Here is a 14,799-nt window from a genome sequence, read left to right on the forward strand (position 1 = left end):
TGGGTGCTGGGAACTGAACCTGGGTCTTCTGATGGTGAGCTGTCTCTCTAGAGCAGCACGCACACTTAACCTGTATCGCTCTTTTCTCTGTCACTCATCACATTGCTGGACTCCCTTCTCATGGGTATGACATTATTTTTCATGACAGAGTCTCATACAGCTCAGGCTGGCCAGCAACTGACTAAAGCTGACGATGACCTTGAACTCCTCATCTTCCAGCTTCCAACTTTGGAAGACTGGATTCCAGGCCAGTGAACCAGCACCATGGTTTATGTGGTGCTGGGCATTGAACCCAAGGCCTCCAGCATACTAGACCAGCTCTACCAACTGAGCTCCATTCCCATCCAAACACACCCTGTATTTCCTTATAATCCTAAAAAACTAATAATTTCCCTTCCTTAGGTAAAATAAGGATTGTAAGCCCCCTGAAAGTGAGATCGTATATATGCATATATAACTAATGATGTATAATTAATATTTTCTGGAGGATTAATGAGTCATATTTGTAAAAGATATAAAAGTAAGGTATCTTTTTCGAGATAACTCAGAGTAGAAATGGAAGTATGTATTTCTCTATTCATTACAAGTAGTAATGAATAAATGCATAGTACAAGTCAGGCATGATAACAATCTCAAAAGGGGGTTTTCTCATTTTAAAAACAATTGAGACAGGATCTCACTACGTAGCCCTGGCTACCCTGGAACTCACTATGTTGGCCAGACTGGTCTGAGTTCCTATCCCAGCTAAGTCCCTGACCTTTCCAAGAGAACTCCAGAGTCCTCCTGCTCCTGTTCGTGAACACAGTAGGGTTTTACACCTCAGACACTGAGTGAGCCCTGACTTACAGTGATCCTGCAGCATAGCAGCTAAGAATGCACACGCTTCTCACTGGCCCTGACCCGTCATCTGACTTCAGCTTCTCCCTAATATCGATGTAAGGGTCAAATGAATGGACAGAGAACTTCTGGGAGCCACACAGCCAGGGCCTGCTGAGGGCCATTCTGCATATACCTGCTATCTTAGGCACCCATGAGAGACTGTCTCTCTGCTCCATTGAATGATACAATCCGGGCAGTCACAGAGGTTTTAAACTTTTCCTAGGTTTTACCTTTAATTTTCAGACTGATGAAGTTTTAAATTAAAATATTTATTTAAAGCCAAAATTTCACAAAAAGATACCATTTACACAGACTCTCCAGTACTAATTTTATCATTTACTTTCATTATTTTACTCACAAATGTACAGATGTGTTCCATGAATTAAGTCATTTTCAACTGCCACAGATTTTGGGAAGGAATAGGATGACACTGTCATTGTGGCAAATGACCAGTAGGTGGCGGTTCACAGGCCACAAGAATACAGAGAGCAAGTCTTCCTGAGCTTTTTCAAAGAAAAAAAAACAGTGTTTAAAAAGGCTAAGGAAAGATACTGAAAACATTTTCTAATTGTTTCAAGACTATTTTATAAGTTAAAATAAAATGAATATTTAATTCATCTTTTTCACACTTAAAATTGTTCTTTTAAAAAAACTTTATTTTTTATGTTATGTGCATTGATAATTTACCTGCATTTAGGAGAATACAAGATTCCCTGAAACTGGAGTTACAGACAGGTGGGAGCTCTTATGTGGGTGCTGGGAATTGCACCCGGGTCCTGTGGAAGAGTAGTCAGTGCTTTTAATCACTGAGCTATCTCTCCACCCTAAAATTCTTATTGTTGAAGGAAATGTGTACTTAGGTACAACTTTCTCAGAAATCAAGTTAATAAGGAAAAATTGACAGTGTTAAGGATGAGATAATGACTTATCTGTAACAGTGCTCTCAACAGTGGTGAGGAAGGGTTCTGACTATGCCCCGCAGAAAACACTGGGCAGTGTCTGAGCCTGTGTTTGAGGTCACAGCTCCAGGGGAGGGGTGATTGTTGGTAAGGGGGGGGTTAAAGGCCAAAGGTATGACTAAATGCCCTGCAGTACAGATGGCGCCCACCCAGCCTCATACATAACTACAGAGCTTAAGAGGCCTGATAGACAGCTCTACACTTACTGGGATTGTTTATCAGAGAGAGAGGGGAGTGGATGAGACAGAGAGAGGGGGGGGGAGGGAGGGAGGGACGGAGGGAGGGAGGGAGGGAGTGACAGGAAGAGAGAGAGAGAGAGAGAGAGAGAGAGAGAGAACAAACCCATGCCTAAAAGCTACCAAAGACCCCTCCACACAATTCATGATACAGAGCGTCCCTGCAAAACACAGCTCTTGCTCCAAGGGGAATGAGAGAGCACTTCCCCCAAGCCGGACATCAGTCGCCATAGCACAGAGACACAGACTCAGTCACTCAGAATGATACGTCCCACTTCAGAGAGGTTACATGAAGTTTTAAAGAAAAAAAAAGTCAATGCATTGACCAGACACGTCGATGGGGACACTATGTGGCCAAGTATGGCAGAGTGGAAGAGGCCTGTTCTGGAGGTTTCTGATGCTACCTTATAACTTTAGATTTCGACGTGGTAGAATTCAGTAGTCAGGTACACAGTGCATTCTGAGAGTGTTAAGTGACAGTCACAAAACTGCTAGAAGAGACATAAATTGGCCACAAATAGCCCACAAGAGGCTAAAGCGAGCCCAAGCTACTGTCAAGTCTCATCCATAACCTTGCATCTCTCCACTGACTATCCGTGGTGAAGTCAATGAGCCTTCAATAGGGACGTGGTTTCTTTGCAGACTTCGGTCACAGTTGTGCTTAAAGGAGGTGAAAAGGGCCTGGCAAAGACGGTTCAACAGGTGAAGGTGCTTGCAGCTGGATGCCACAGGCCTGACCTGAGTGCGGTCCCTGGAACTAAACGAATAAAGGTGTAAATAAATAAATAAAGGTGGAATGAGGGCTGGAAAAATGGCTCAGCCATTGAAGGCTGGGCTCACAACCAAAAGTAAAGGTGGAATAAAGAAAAAGAAAACCTCCAAAGCCACAGAGAAACCCTGTCTCGAAAAACCAAAAAAGAAAAAAAAAGAAGAAAAAGAAACCAATTATTCTCTGGCCTACACACAGACACCGACAGACAGACAGACACAGACACACATACACATCACACACACACACATCATACACTCACATACACACTAATTATTATTATAACAATTATTTTATAAAGAAAGGGAATGGAACAGAAATATACTTGGAATCATATTGTACATAGGATATAGGCCATTTTTTAAAAAAAGATATATACATACCTAAAGGCTTAAATTGCTTATCTTGGAATGGTGAAAATATGTGTTTTCCTTTAGCATTTTACTTACTGTTAATTTCTACTTTTCATTCAATAGCTACCTTATACCCTAACACAGAAAATTACCTTTTACCTGGAAATTTGGGCGGCACTATAACCACTAATTTCCAACAGAAGGGGCTGAAGAGATGGTTCAGTGGTTAAAAGTACTGGCAATTCTTCCAGAGGTCCTGAGTTCAATTCCTAGCAACCACGTGGTGGCCCAAAACCATCTGTAGTGGGATCTGATGCCCTCTTCTGGTATAAAGGTGTACATGCAGATAGAGCACTCATACATGTAAAATAAAGAAATCTTTAAAATTTTCTTTCCAACGCAGCAAAAAGTTTGAAATAAAAACCAACAAAATCTTAAACAATGGTTTTTACCAAACATCTCCTCAGACTTTGCTGTCCCACCCTGTCCCTGGTAACTGCGCTTTACCTCTTCGCCTCTGTGAGTTAAGACTTTTTGGTTGCCACATATCATTGAGAACACACACTATTTGTCTTCCTGACTCCACTTAATACAATGCCAACAGCCTCACAGATACACATCGGGATTTCCTTTAAGGGCAAGTGATATTCCATTTATATGTACGTCCTTTTCTTCATTCACTCATCTGCTGATACTCAGGTTGTTTCCATACTCTGATTATTGTAAATCATACTACAATGGATATGAGACGTTATTTCTCTGAGATACTGACTTTAAAAATATTTTTATTTTCAGTCATGTGTCTGTTAGTATATGCTACTTGTGTGCAGGTATCCAGAGGCCAGAAGAGGCCAATGGAGCCCTTGGAGCTGGAGTTACAGGTAACTAAGAACCTTCCAAACTTGAGTCCTCTGGAGGAACAGCAAGTGCTCTTAACTGCTGAGCCATCTCCCCAGCCCTGAGATACTGATTTCACAGACACCCAAAGCTGGGATTTCTGGGACATACGATGGTTATGTTTATTTTTATTTATTTGGGTGTGGTGATATACCTTGAACCAAAGCTCATGCATGCTATACAAATGCTCTGGAGTCAATCCCCAGCCACAATTACAGTTTTTAAAGGAAACTCCCCTTTTGCTTTCCTTTTTAAAGTTCTTTTTTTTTAAGATGTGTGTATTTTATGCATATGAGTTTTTGCCTGCATGTTTGTGTGTGTACCATATATGTGCCTGATGTCCAAAGAGAGTCCTTGGGCAAGCTAACCAGGGGTTCTACACTGAGCTACATCCTCAGCTTGGTGATTTTGTCCGTTTTGTTTTTTCTTCCTTTTTAAATGTTTTTTTTTTTTTTGAGACAGGATGGGTTTTTTTGTTGTTTTGTTTTGTTTTGGGTTTTTTTTTTTTTTGAAACAGGGTTTCTCTGCATTGTTTTAGAGGCTGTCCTGGAGCACTCTCTGTAGACCAGGCTGGCATCCAACTGACAGAGATCCACCTGCCTCTCACTCAAGAGTGCTGAGATTAAAGGCGTGTGCCACCAACACCCAGCTGACATAGGATTTCTTTGTTTAACAGTCCTGGCTGTACTGGAACTCACTCTGTAGACCAGGCTGGCCTTGAACTCAAAGAGATCCGCCTGTCTCTGCCTCCCAAAGGCTGGAGCTAAAGGCTGCGCAACCACCGCCCAGCTCAAAACTCCCTTTCTTATTGTTTAAGAAGTTTACATGTTCACCATTTCCTTAAGTGTTTACGAAGTAGGGAGTCTAAGAATTGTTCTTGAAAATAATTCTAGCTGAGAATGGTGGCGAGCCCCTGTAATCCTGTAGCACTGGGAGGAGGATTTTAGATTTGAAGCCAGCCTGGGCTACTAAAAAGTTTATAACTATACTTCTCAAGCACACCTCTGAGTTTCTGGCTCCTGAAGATACTAAAACAGATCACATCTCAGAAAGGTGGGCTATTAGGCATTTGCCTATTTGTTGCAGATGACCCTATAAATATATCAAACAGATTTAAAGTTTCATCGAGGTCACAGCTACTAAAATAAGGATGCAGGTTTCAGCTGGGGTGCTGGCACATGCCTTAATCCCAGCACTCGAGAGGCAGAGGCAGAGATCTCTGTAAATTCCAAGCCAGTCGAGAAGTAAGACCCTGTCTCAAAAAAGCAAAACAAATAAGAAAAGAAAAAAGAATACAGATTTCAGATTTTTTTCCTGCTGTGAAATCTACTAGTAGAGTATTTGTAGTCAGTGGATTATGTTTAAAAAATAATTGAACTTGAAAAAAATCTCCTAATTTTAACACTTAGTTAATTGTTCAATGACAGCAAACCTTCCTGTGCATTATAAGTCAGAAAGCCGGTTACTAGCTCACTGGAAAAATGAGCCATGCTGGTGATTAGAAGTTTCAAGTCTAGTTCTCTCCCAAAGATTAGAAGAGAGTATCTTTAAATCCCTGATTGGAGAGGTTCAGTGTGCAGACCCTCACCATTCTGGCAGGTCTGAGTAAATAACTTCTCACCTGCAAATTAATGTGATTTTCTCCTGTCTTGCGCTAAGGCCACCTCCCTGTTTACATTCTATTTGACCACGCCCTCATCCTTGACAGGGTGGGAGTTTGGAGTGGGAGTTCAACCTGCACCCTCCTCCGCTTCTCAGGGCGTTTGACCTCGCTTGGCTTTCCTTCCGCTGCGTTTGGACACGGGTTTTATTATGAACAGATGCTCCGTTCTAAGGGAGTCCTCGGAGGTCTTAGCCAATACACATTGCTCATCGCCACACAGAGGAGAGACTGTGTTCAGTGAAAAACTGGGCACACGGGTCGCAGGTCGGGCTGCAGGTACAAAGTGACCCGACAGAGCCCCGGGCTGGAGGTGTAGACGCTAAAATATCACAAAAGGGCACTTCAGCTCTGAAAAACAGTTTCCGAGTAATTTTGTTTCTCGAGACAGGGTTTCTCTGTGTAGCTTTAAAGTCTGTCCTGGAACTCACTCTGTAGACCAGGCTGGCCTCGAACTCACAGAGACCCACTTGCCTCTGCCCGTGATCCGAGTGCCACCACCGGCCGCCCCCACCCCGAATAATTTTAAAACATAATTTTAGTTATTAATAGGGGGTGGGCGTGGGTGCCACAGCTCTCGATCGGAAGTCTTAAGACAACCTTTGGGAATCCATTCTCTCCTTCCACAGAGGACGAACAGGATCGAACTCGGAGTTCACGGTTTTTTTCCGCACCAAGTAAATAAATTCAAACACCTGGCCTGTTGGGATCGCTCTTCCCCAATGTCCGTGTCAGTGAAACCCGGAAGTCGTTCTCGTGTCTGGCGAAAGCACGTTGGCTGGGTGTGCATGGGAAGCATGTGAAGTTCTGTGACGACCGTGGAGGGCTACGCTTTGCAAGGGGCTACGCTTTGCAAGGGACTCCGCACAGAGCGCGGGCGTCGGGAGCTGCCCTGGGGTCCAGCCTCGTGAGTCCCCCGGGACCGGAGCAGTGACTCCGCCAAGCCGACAGGGGGAGCGCGCGCGCCCTCAGCTTTCCCGCCAACTCCCTGGCGCTGCGGCCCCGCCTCCCGCGGCCGCCTCTGGGCGGGCGGAGCGGTTCCTGTTCCGGGGCGCGCGGGCCCCCGGATGCGAGCGTGCTATATAAGCGCTCGCCGGCCCTTCCGCCCTCCTTTTCGAGGCGTGGTGGTGGTGCGCGCGGAGCTCTGCCCGTCCGCTCCCGTCCTGACTCACCGCTGTTCGCTCCCGCCGAGGAACAAGTCGGTCAGGAAGCCGCGCCGCAGCCATGGTGAGGCCCGGGGCGCCCGCGGGGCTCGTGATCCCCGGCAGAGGGTCCCGGTGGCGTGTGTGTGTCTTGAGTGGGCCGCCACTTAACGCTGCGCTGTTTGTTTCCCCGCCTGCGTGCTAACAGGCTTTTAAAGACACCGGGAAGACGCCTGTGGAACCCGAGGTGGCGATTCACCGGATTCGGATCACGCTCACCAGCCGCAACGTGAAGTCGCTGGAGAAGGGTCAGTAGTGCGGTGGCCCCGGGGGCGCGCGTGGTGGGTGCCTGGCGCACCCGGGGTGTGGGCGCTCGGCGGTGAGGACACACCTACTGTGCGGAGTTGCCGTGATGCCTCTTATACGCTATTCTGAGCCGATAAGCCCGAGCTCCTTAGGGCGACCCGAGTCACTCTGAATGAACTGAAAGGCGGCGTTGTGTGTCTCTTCCCGCAGTGTGTGCCGACCTGATCAGAGGCGCGAAGGAGAAGAATCTGAAGGTGAAGGGGCCGGTGCGCATGCCTACCAAGGTAAATGCCAGCTGGAAGCGTCTGGTGGTGCAAAACAGGTGTTCTTGGCAGTTCCGGGGCCTGGTTACAAAAGGAATCCCGAAGAGTGCGGTTTGGCTCGTACTAGGTACCAAACACCTGATGGTAGTGCGCCGAGTACGACGTCTTATTAAAGCAACAAACTCTGGGTGCTGTTGTCTTGTGGAAATTGCTAGTATCTGAAGTCTTGGGTGTACGGGGGAAATTGTTCACACGTAGACTACAGTATCTAATGTTTCGTTGCAGACGCTGAGAATCACGACAAGAAAAACACCTTGTGGTGAAGGTTCCAAGACATGGGATCGTTTCCAGATGAGAATCCACAAGCGACTGATTGATTTGCACAGTCCTTCCGAGATTGTCAAGCAGATCACGTCCATCAGCATTGAGCCAGGAGTGGAGGTTGAAGTCACTATTGCAGACGCCTAAGTCAACTTTTTTAATAAATTGACTTACCTGGTTAAGTTTTGTTGGCCTTTATTCATAAAACAAGTTTTTATTGCATGTTTTTGTTGGCCCATCAGGGTGTCTGGTGCCATTGCCTGGGACTTTTTTTTTTAGGTGCTGGAAACTGAACCGGAGTGGGTCCTCAGTGAACAACTTTTTTAACTGTTGAACAAGGAGTTGAATTAGAGGTGTGCTTAAAATTGGTAAAGTGAAAGAAAAAGATGAGTTAACTTCTAGAGGTCACTAAACCGATTTAAAGGCTAAATTCGATTGATAGGGGAGGACAGATATTTCTTGACACTGAAGTTTGGAGATGTTTGGGTCAGGGTCTCATTGTAAACCAGGCTAATCCCATCTAAAACTTGAAGCCGTTGGTCTTGTGGTGGACTGAAACCGTCGTAGAACCTTTTAACCCAGGTAGACCTCAAAGCAGACCACTAGCTTTTTTAAGTATTGTGGAGAGATCCAGAAGCTAGTTTTGAGTGTTGAACTTTACCAGTGTCAAGGCTGGGCTTTTGAAATCCTCTGTTAAGGTGTGTAAAGATATATTATCCAGTGGGTAGAAGTTGTGAATGAGTATTACAAATAATGAAATTTATGCACAAATTGTACTTGCTGTTATGTCACTTTGAGGGGGGTCAGGGAATGCATTCCTTTGGGTATTAGCCTAGGCCTTTTGAACTAATACTGACTGGCTTCTTAGCTACTGTATATAGGCAATGGTACTTTCCCACAGTGGGCTAGATCGTGCTGTATCCATTAACAAAAATGCCCCACAGGCTAATAAAGGCAATTCCCATTTCTCAGGTGTGTTTAACCAAGTAAATAACCCAAGACTGACACCTGAGTCATGAACCTCAGACTCTTGAGAATTAAATGAAAGATGTATTAAGAGCATGGATCAAATGCAGGCCATAAAGACCAGCTGGGCAGTGGTGGCACACGCTTTTGATCCCAGTACTTGGGAGGCAGGTGGATCTCTTGAGTTCAAGGCCAGCCTAGTCTTTGAGTTTCAAGACAGTCTCCAAACCTATAGAGAAACCCTGTCTCGAAAAACAAAAGTAAAGGCCAGCCTAGTCTGTAGCAGGGCTGCATTTAGTAGGACCCAGTTTTTAAAAAAGTATCTGGGAATTTGGGAAGCTTTATGTTTCAAGTTTTCAAAATACTTGGTGAGATAAAACCTTGAGAATCTGAGAAGAAAGGATAGTTTACCCAGTTAGTAGCCATGAATCATGGTTCTGTGAATCTTGTGTAAATGAGTTAAAGTAGGAATTACTTTCCCTGATTGAGAACACTTTGAGAAATGTGACCTAGCAAGGGAGTTGAAGCCATTTCATTGCATCCCTAGGGCCGTATGTGTGTGGTTTGTGAACATAAGACAGGCAAAAGGATGTTGAGTGGAAAGATTTGGCTACAGAATCAAATTCCAAATTTAGATTCTTGGATCAGAAGGCTGGTTCAAGTTACAAGATTTCCTTTAAGCTAAATTCTTATGTGACTAACAATAGCTGCTTCAAATGCATATGGGTGTTTTCTTTGAGAGACACTCTGGGTTTCCAGAGAACAAGCTAGCCAGTGGTATTAGTTACTTGAGGATTATTTGAGAAATATTTGAGATCCCAGTTATGAAGTTTCTAACTGGATCATCCTCAGTTGAAAAGAGGGCAGGCCTAACTGGGGAACACAGCACAAGTGAAATTTCATCTCTGAAATTAGGTGAAATGAAACTATTTTTATCCTGTGACTAGCATATTTTACTTTCAAGACATTAAATCACACAAATTCCTGTTCATCTCTATAAAATTTTTGACTTTATATTTTGTAGTTACTATTCTTTGTTAACTTAAAACAACACCCCCGAAAATTGTGTTACTAGAATTAGGGATTTTCATTTTGCTTTCAGGAATCTAGGCTTCCTAGGCTTTTTTTTTTTTTTTTTTTTTGGTTTTTCGAGAGAAGGGTTTCTCTGTGACTTTGGAGGCTGTCCTGGAACTCACTTTGTAGTCCAGGCTGGCCTCGAACTCACAGAGATCCGCCTGCCTCTGCCTCCCGAGTGCTGGGATTAAAGGCGAGCGCCATCAAAGCCTGGCTGCTTCCTAGGCTTTCTACTTGTACAGTGTGCAATGGGATTCCACAGGATGCAATCAGGGTGGTTCGAATTTGTGTCTTCTTACAAGCACCATTTCTTTATTCTGTGAATCTTGGAATCACTGATACTGCTTTGTAAAATAGTCATTCTGAAAGTCACCCTATTGTGCTGTAAAGCGCTGAGTTCGAGGCCAGCCTGGTCTAAAGAGTGAATGCCAAGATAGACTCCAAAGCTATGCAGACAAACCCTGTCTCAAAAAAAAATGTAACTCTAGTGTCACTATTTTCCATTCTCCTTTCCCTTCTTAGCCTCTGGTGACCTATTGTCTGCACTTAGTTAGCTCATTCTAGATTCCATACATGATAGACCATGCAGTATTTTTCTGTGTCTGGTTTATTTACTATTTTGTCCACAGTTCCATCTATATTGCCACAAATTTGAAAATTTCTTTTTTTTCCTCTGAATACTACAGTGTGTGTGATTGGATCTGTTGCTTGCATATCTATAGCACATTTCTCTGCACATGTAGATACACATGTGCTTCATGTATATATTCATATTCTATGAATATTATGTTGGGTGAGTGTACCATTTAGCCTCTCAGTCCTCTTAACAGTCTTTTAGATAAGGAATTTGCTATTCAAAGCACAATTTGAATTAAATGTCTGCAATAGTGTCTTCCCATTTGAATGTGTTAAGAAAGTATTCCTAGAAGTCAAATGTCTGAATATTGGTTGCACTGTGGATGTGTGCACTCAACTGATTAAAAATTATAGGACTGACAAGATAGCACAGAGGGTTAAGGCATCTCGTTGCCAGGCCCAACAGCCTGAGTTCAATCCCAGGATTGAACAAAGTGGAAGAAGAGAACCAACTCCCACAAGCTGCCTTCTGACCTCTACACACATGAAAAATAAATAAATGCAACAAAAATGTAAATAATTAGCCATTCAAGCTGGGCGATGGTGGTGCACGCCTTTAATCTCAGCACTTGGGAGGCAGAGGCAGGCGGATCTCTGAGTTGGAGACCAAGCCTGGTCTACCGAGCAAGTTCTAGGACAGGCTCCAAAACAATACAGAGAAACCCTGTCTCAAAAAAACAATAATAATAATAATAATTAGCCATTCAAAACAAACATATACTAAATGTTCATATATGAGTGTTTTCTGGGATATTTTAAGCAATTTTCAGTCATAGATTTGGGAATTTTTATTTTCAGCAAAACAACCAAAAGGATGCCTTTAAATGAGTGCATTTACATCACCACCATCATCAGAGTGCAATCACAGCCTTGTGATGTACACAAGGTGGTTCTTGGAGTTGGGCATTATCTGCCACATCTCTCTTCTGGGACTGCTATTAGCTATGTGGCCTTCTAGAAGGCCTGCTGCTTCCGTGCACCCTTTTAGTTATTTTGGTTTTACATTCAGAGAAATTTTCTTAACTGTTTTGCCTAGCATTTCTGTTGATTTATTTTTTCAATTTCATTATCTTGATTTAAAAAAAAAAATCTTGTGTAATTGTGTAGCCAGGCGGTGGTGGAGAATGCTTTTAATCCCAGCATTTGGGAGGCAGAGGTAGGCGGATCTCTGTGAGTTCGAGACCAGCCTGGTCTACTAAGAGCTAGCTCCAGGGAGCCTTCAAAGCCACAGAGAAACCCTGTCTCGATAAAAACAAAAACAAAAGCTCATATAATTGAAAGCTTCAAAAATATAAAAAATTGTATAATGCGCTGGTAGAACTTAGCTTTAAGGATTGTCAGTTGGTGTTGTTGGTATTTCATGTATGCCTGCTTACACCCTTCAGAATATTTTGAATCCAATTCCAGTTGTGATATTTTAGCATGCATGCATACATACAAACACACACATACATGTATGCTAACATAACTTTTATGGATTGAGAGTGTTGCCTGAATGTGTGTGTGTGCACCACATGAGAGCCTGCTGCCCAAGGCTAGATGAGAGTGTTGGTGGATCCCTTGACCTGGAGTTAGAGATGGTTTAAGTTGTTGCCAGGAAGAGCACGGGCAGTAGAACCCCTTTGAAAGAAACAAGACCTCCCAACAATTGCGCCATTTCTTTGGTCACTAAGAGAGAAACTTAAGCCAAAAATCGGGCATAAGAGAGGGGAGGTACTGTCCAGACCACATCCTGAATGAGGAGCTGTTGGCAGACGACAGCTGCTGAGGGAAGGGCAATCACCATTTGACTGTTTCCTCTGGTGGTTTTCCCGTGTTCCAGCAGATGGCCCCATACCCATGCACTAATTGGGTTATCAAAAAAAAAAAAAAATGAAGTTGGGGGAGAGAAGGGATTGGGAAATGGAGATTAGACCTGGTCATATTTCACTGTATATTTGTATGAAAAAATTAGGGAAAATGATTTTTAGAAGTCAAGTAGTAATTTTATTAGTATTGTGCAAGAGATCTCCAGAGCTTTTGCTCTGGTAAAACTGAAATTCTGTGCCTGTAAACACTAATCCACTTTTCTTCCCTTTGCCCCTGGCACCTGCCATTTCATTTCCTATTTCTGTGAGCTGCCTATTTTAAGACACCTCATATGAATGGAATCATACACTCCTGTTCACTTAGCATAATGGCATTGAGATCTCCATCACATGACAGGAATTTTTCTTTCCAGTGTTTAAGGGAGAGTTTTGCTGTGTAATCCTGGCTGGCCTCAAACTCATGACGATCCTGTCACAACCTCAGGAGTTCTAGAATTACAAACTTGTACCATCATACCTGACTTTTTTTTTTTGTAAAGAATTTATTGTGTATACAGTGTTCTGCCTGCTTGTATGCCTATAGGTTAGAAGAGGGCACCAGATCTCTTTACGGATGGTTGTGAGCAACCATGTGGTTGCTGGGAATTGAACTCAGGACCTCTAGTAGAGCAGTCAGTGCTCTTAGCCACTGAGCCATCTCTCCAACCCCCATACCTAATTTATAAAGCAGTTTTGCATGGATTAGCTGTTAGCTAAGGCTAACTGCACTTTTTTCCTTTGAGAGTTTTACTAGGTGTTTTAATAGCACCCCGTCCTCCAATTCTTCCCACATCCAGCACCCACTCCTGACTCATCCAACTTTGTGTCCTTTTTTATTTAAACCTGTCAAGACCAAATTGTGCCACCCAAATATTCTTGGATGTGTGTGCTCGTCCATTACAGTGTGGGGTGAACTTTCTACACTCTTAGAGAAAACTGTCTTCATCTCCCAGCTGTCAATACCCACGGCTAGAAGTAGGATTTTGTGCCCAACTCCAATCTCCATGATGGACTTCACTGTGGCTTGGGCTTGCACAGGTGTTGTGCATGCCTTTCAACTGCTGTGTGTTCATATGTGCAGCTGCCCGGCTGTGTCCAGAGGACACCGTTCCCTTGGAATCTTCCACCTTGTCTGGATCTGGCTCTTCCACTCCTTCAGCCCCGTCTTTCTCATTGGTCTATGAGCCTTAAGAGGTGTGTGTGTTATATATGCTCCCTTTAGAGCTGAACATTTGAGTCTCTCGATCTCTGCACCTTGGATAGTCATGGGTCTCTGTCAATTACCATCTTCTGCAAACAGGAGTTTCTCAGGTGAGTATTGCTATATGAGGAGTGGTGTAATACTGTGCCCATGTAGCGTAAAATAGCAGATTTCTCCCCTAGGGCCTATGGCCTGTCTAAATATAGGTTCTTATGATTCCCCTACCTCTGCCTCCTGAATGGCAGAGTTGTAGCTACTGGACACTCAACTTTGCCCATTAAAACAAACAAAAAAACAGTATGTTATATGCAGTGTGCCTGTGAGAGTCAGAGGACAAGTTTCAGGAGTCCTCACCTTATTGGGTGAGTCTGGGTCTCTTGTTTCTGGAGCTGAACTGCATACTCTAGACAAGGCCCTTTCTTTCTCTTTCTCTTTCTCTTTCTCTTTCTCTTTCTCTCTCTCTCTCTCTCTCTCTCTCTCTCTCTCTCTCTCTCTCTCTCTCTCTCTCTCTCTCTCTCCCTCCCTCCCTCCCTCCCTCCCTCCCTCCCTCCCTCCCTCCCTCCCTCTCCCTCCCTCCCTCCAAGACAGGGTTTCTCTGTGGCTTTGGAGACTGTCCTGGAACTAGCTCTTGTAGACTAGGCTGGCCTCAAACTCACAGAAATCCACCTGCCTCTGCCTCCTGAGTGCTGGGATTAAAGGCGTGCGCCACCACCGCCCGGCCTCTAGGCTAGATCTTACATGTCTATTCTTGTTCTTCTTGCCTCTACTTTTGATGTCATATCTAAGAAGTCATTAAATATATTTATGCGACTTTTCCATTATGTTTTCTCCTAGTATTTGGAAGTTATATGCATTATAGTTATATTGTTAACTCATTAAACCAAAGAAAATGACCACTTAAACTTAGAACATCAAAATGATTTGGGGGAAATTATAATGAATGTGAAATGTGTCTCTTACTGTTAGTTTAAATGGAAGAGGAAAAAAAATAGCAAAAAAATATTATTTAATCAGTTTTCTACAACAGAACATTGAGGAAGTATTCTATTTACAAATTGAGGCTATTGGGGCTGGGGAAATGGTTCAGTCAATAAAGTGTTAAAGAGCACATAACTGCTCTTAAAGAGGACTTGGGTTTGGTTTCCAGTGCCCATATGGTAATTTACAATCATTAGGAGCTCCAGTTCCAGGTGACCCAAAGCATCTTTTCTGTGACATCTTTGTCCTTTCTGTCTTAATTATAGTTATCCCCTGGTACCAATGGGGAATTGGTTCTGTAACTCAGCAGGT

The 14,799-nt window shown here is 43.7% G+C and overlaps 1 protein-coding gene and 1 non-coding gene across 2 annotated transcripts; both read left to right on the plus strand.

Annotated features, from left to right (window-relative positions):
* The first annotated feature begins 6,820 nt into the window (after nucleotides 1–6,820).
* Rps20 (ribosomal protein S20) lies at nucleotides 6,821–7,967 on the plus strand. The gene is made up of 4 exons (XM_040741499.1): nucleotides 6,821–6,980; nucleotides 7,104–7,203; nucleotides 7,412–7,485; nucleotides 7,750–7,967. Exons 1-4 carry the CDS (start codon nucleotides 6,978–6,980, stop codon nucleotides 7,930–7,932), a joined length of 360 nt encoding a protein of 119 aa, XP_040597433.1. The 5' UTR covers nucleotides 6,821–6,977; the 3' UTR covers nucleotides 7,933–7,967.
* LOC121139066 lies at nucleotides 7,270–7,337 on the plus strand. Its single transcript, XR_005875918.1, has one exon. It is a non-coding gene; the product is annotated as a small nucleolar RNA U54 (small nucleolar RNA).
* Nucleotides 7,968–14,799: the final 6,832 nt, after the last annotated feature.

Source organism: Mesocricetus auratus, unplaced genomic scaffold, assembly GCF_017639785.1.
Source record: "Mesocricetus auratus isolate SY011 unplaced genomic scaffold, BCM_Maur_2.0 Super-Scaffold_6730, whole genome shotgun sequence".
Classification (NCBI taxonomy): Eukaryota; Metazoa; Chordata; class Mammalia; order Rodentia; family Cricetidae; genus Mesocricetus; species Mesocricetus auratus.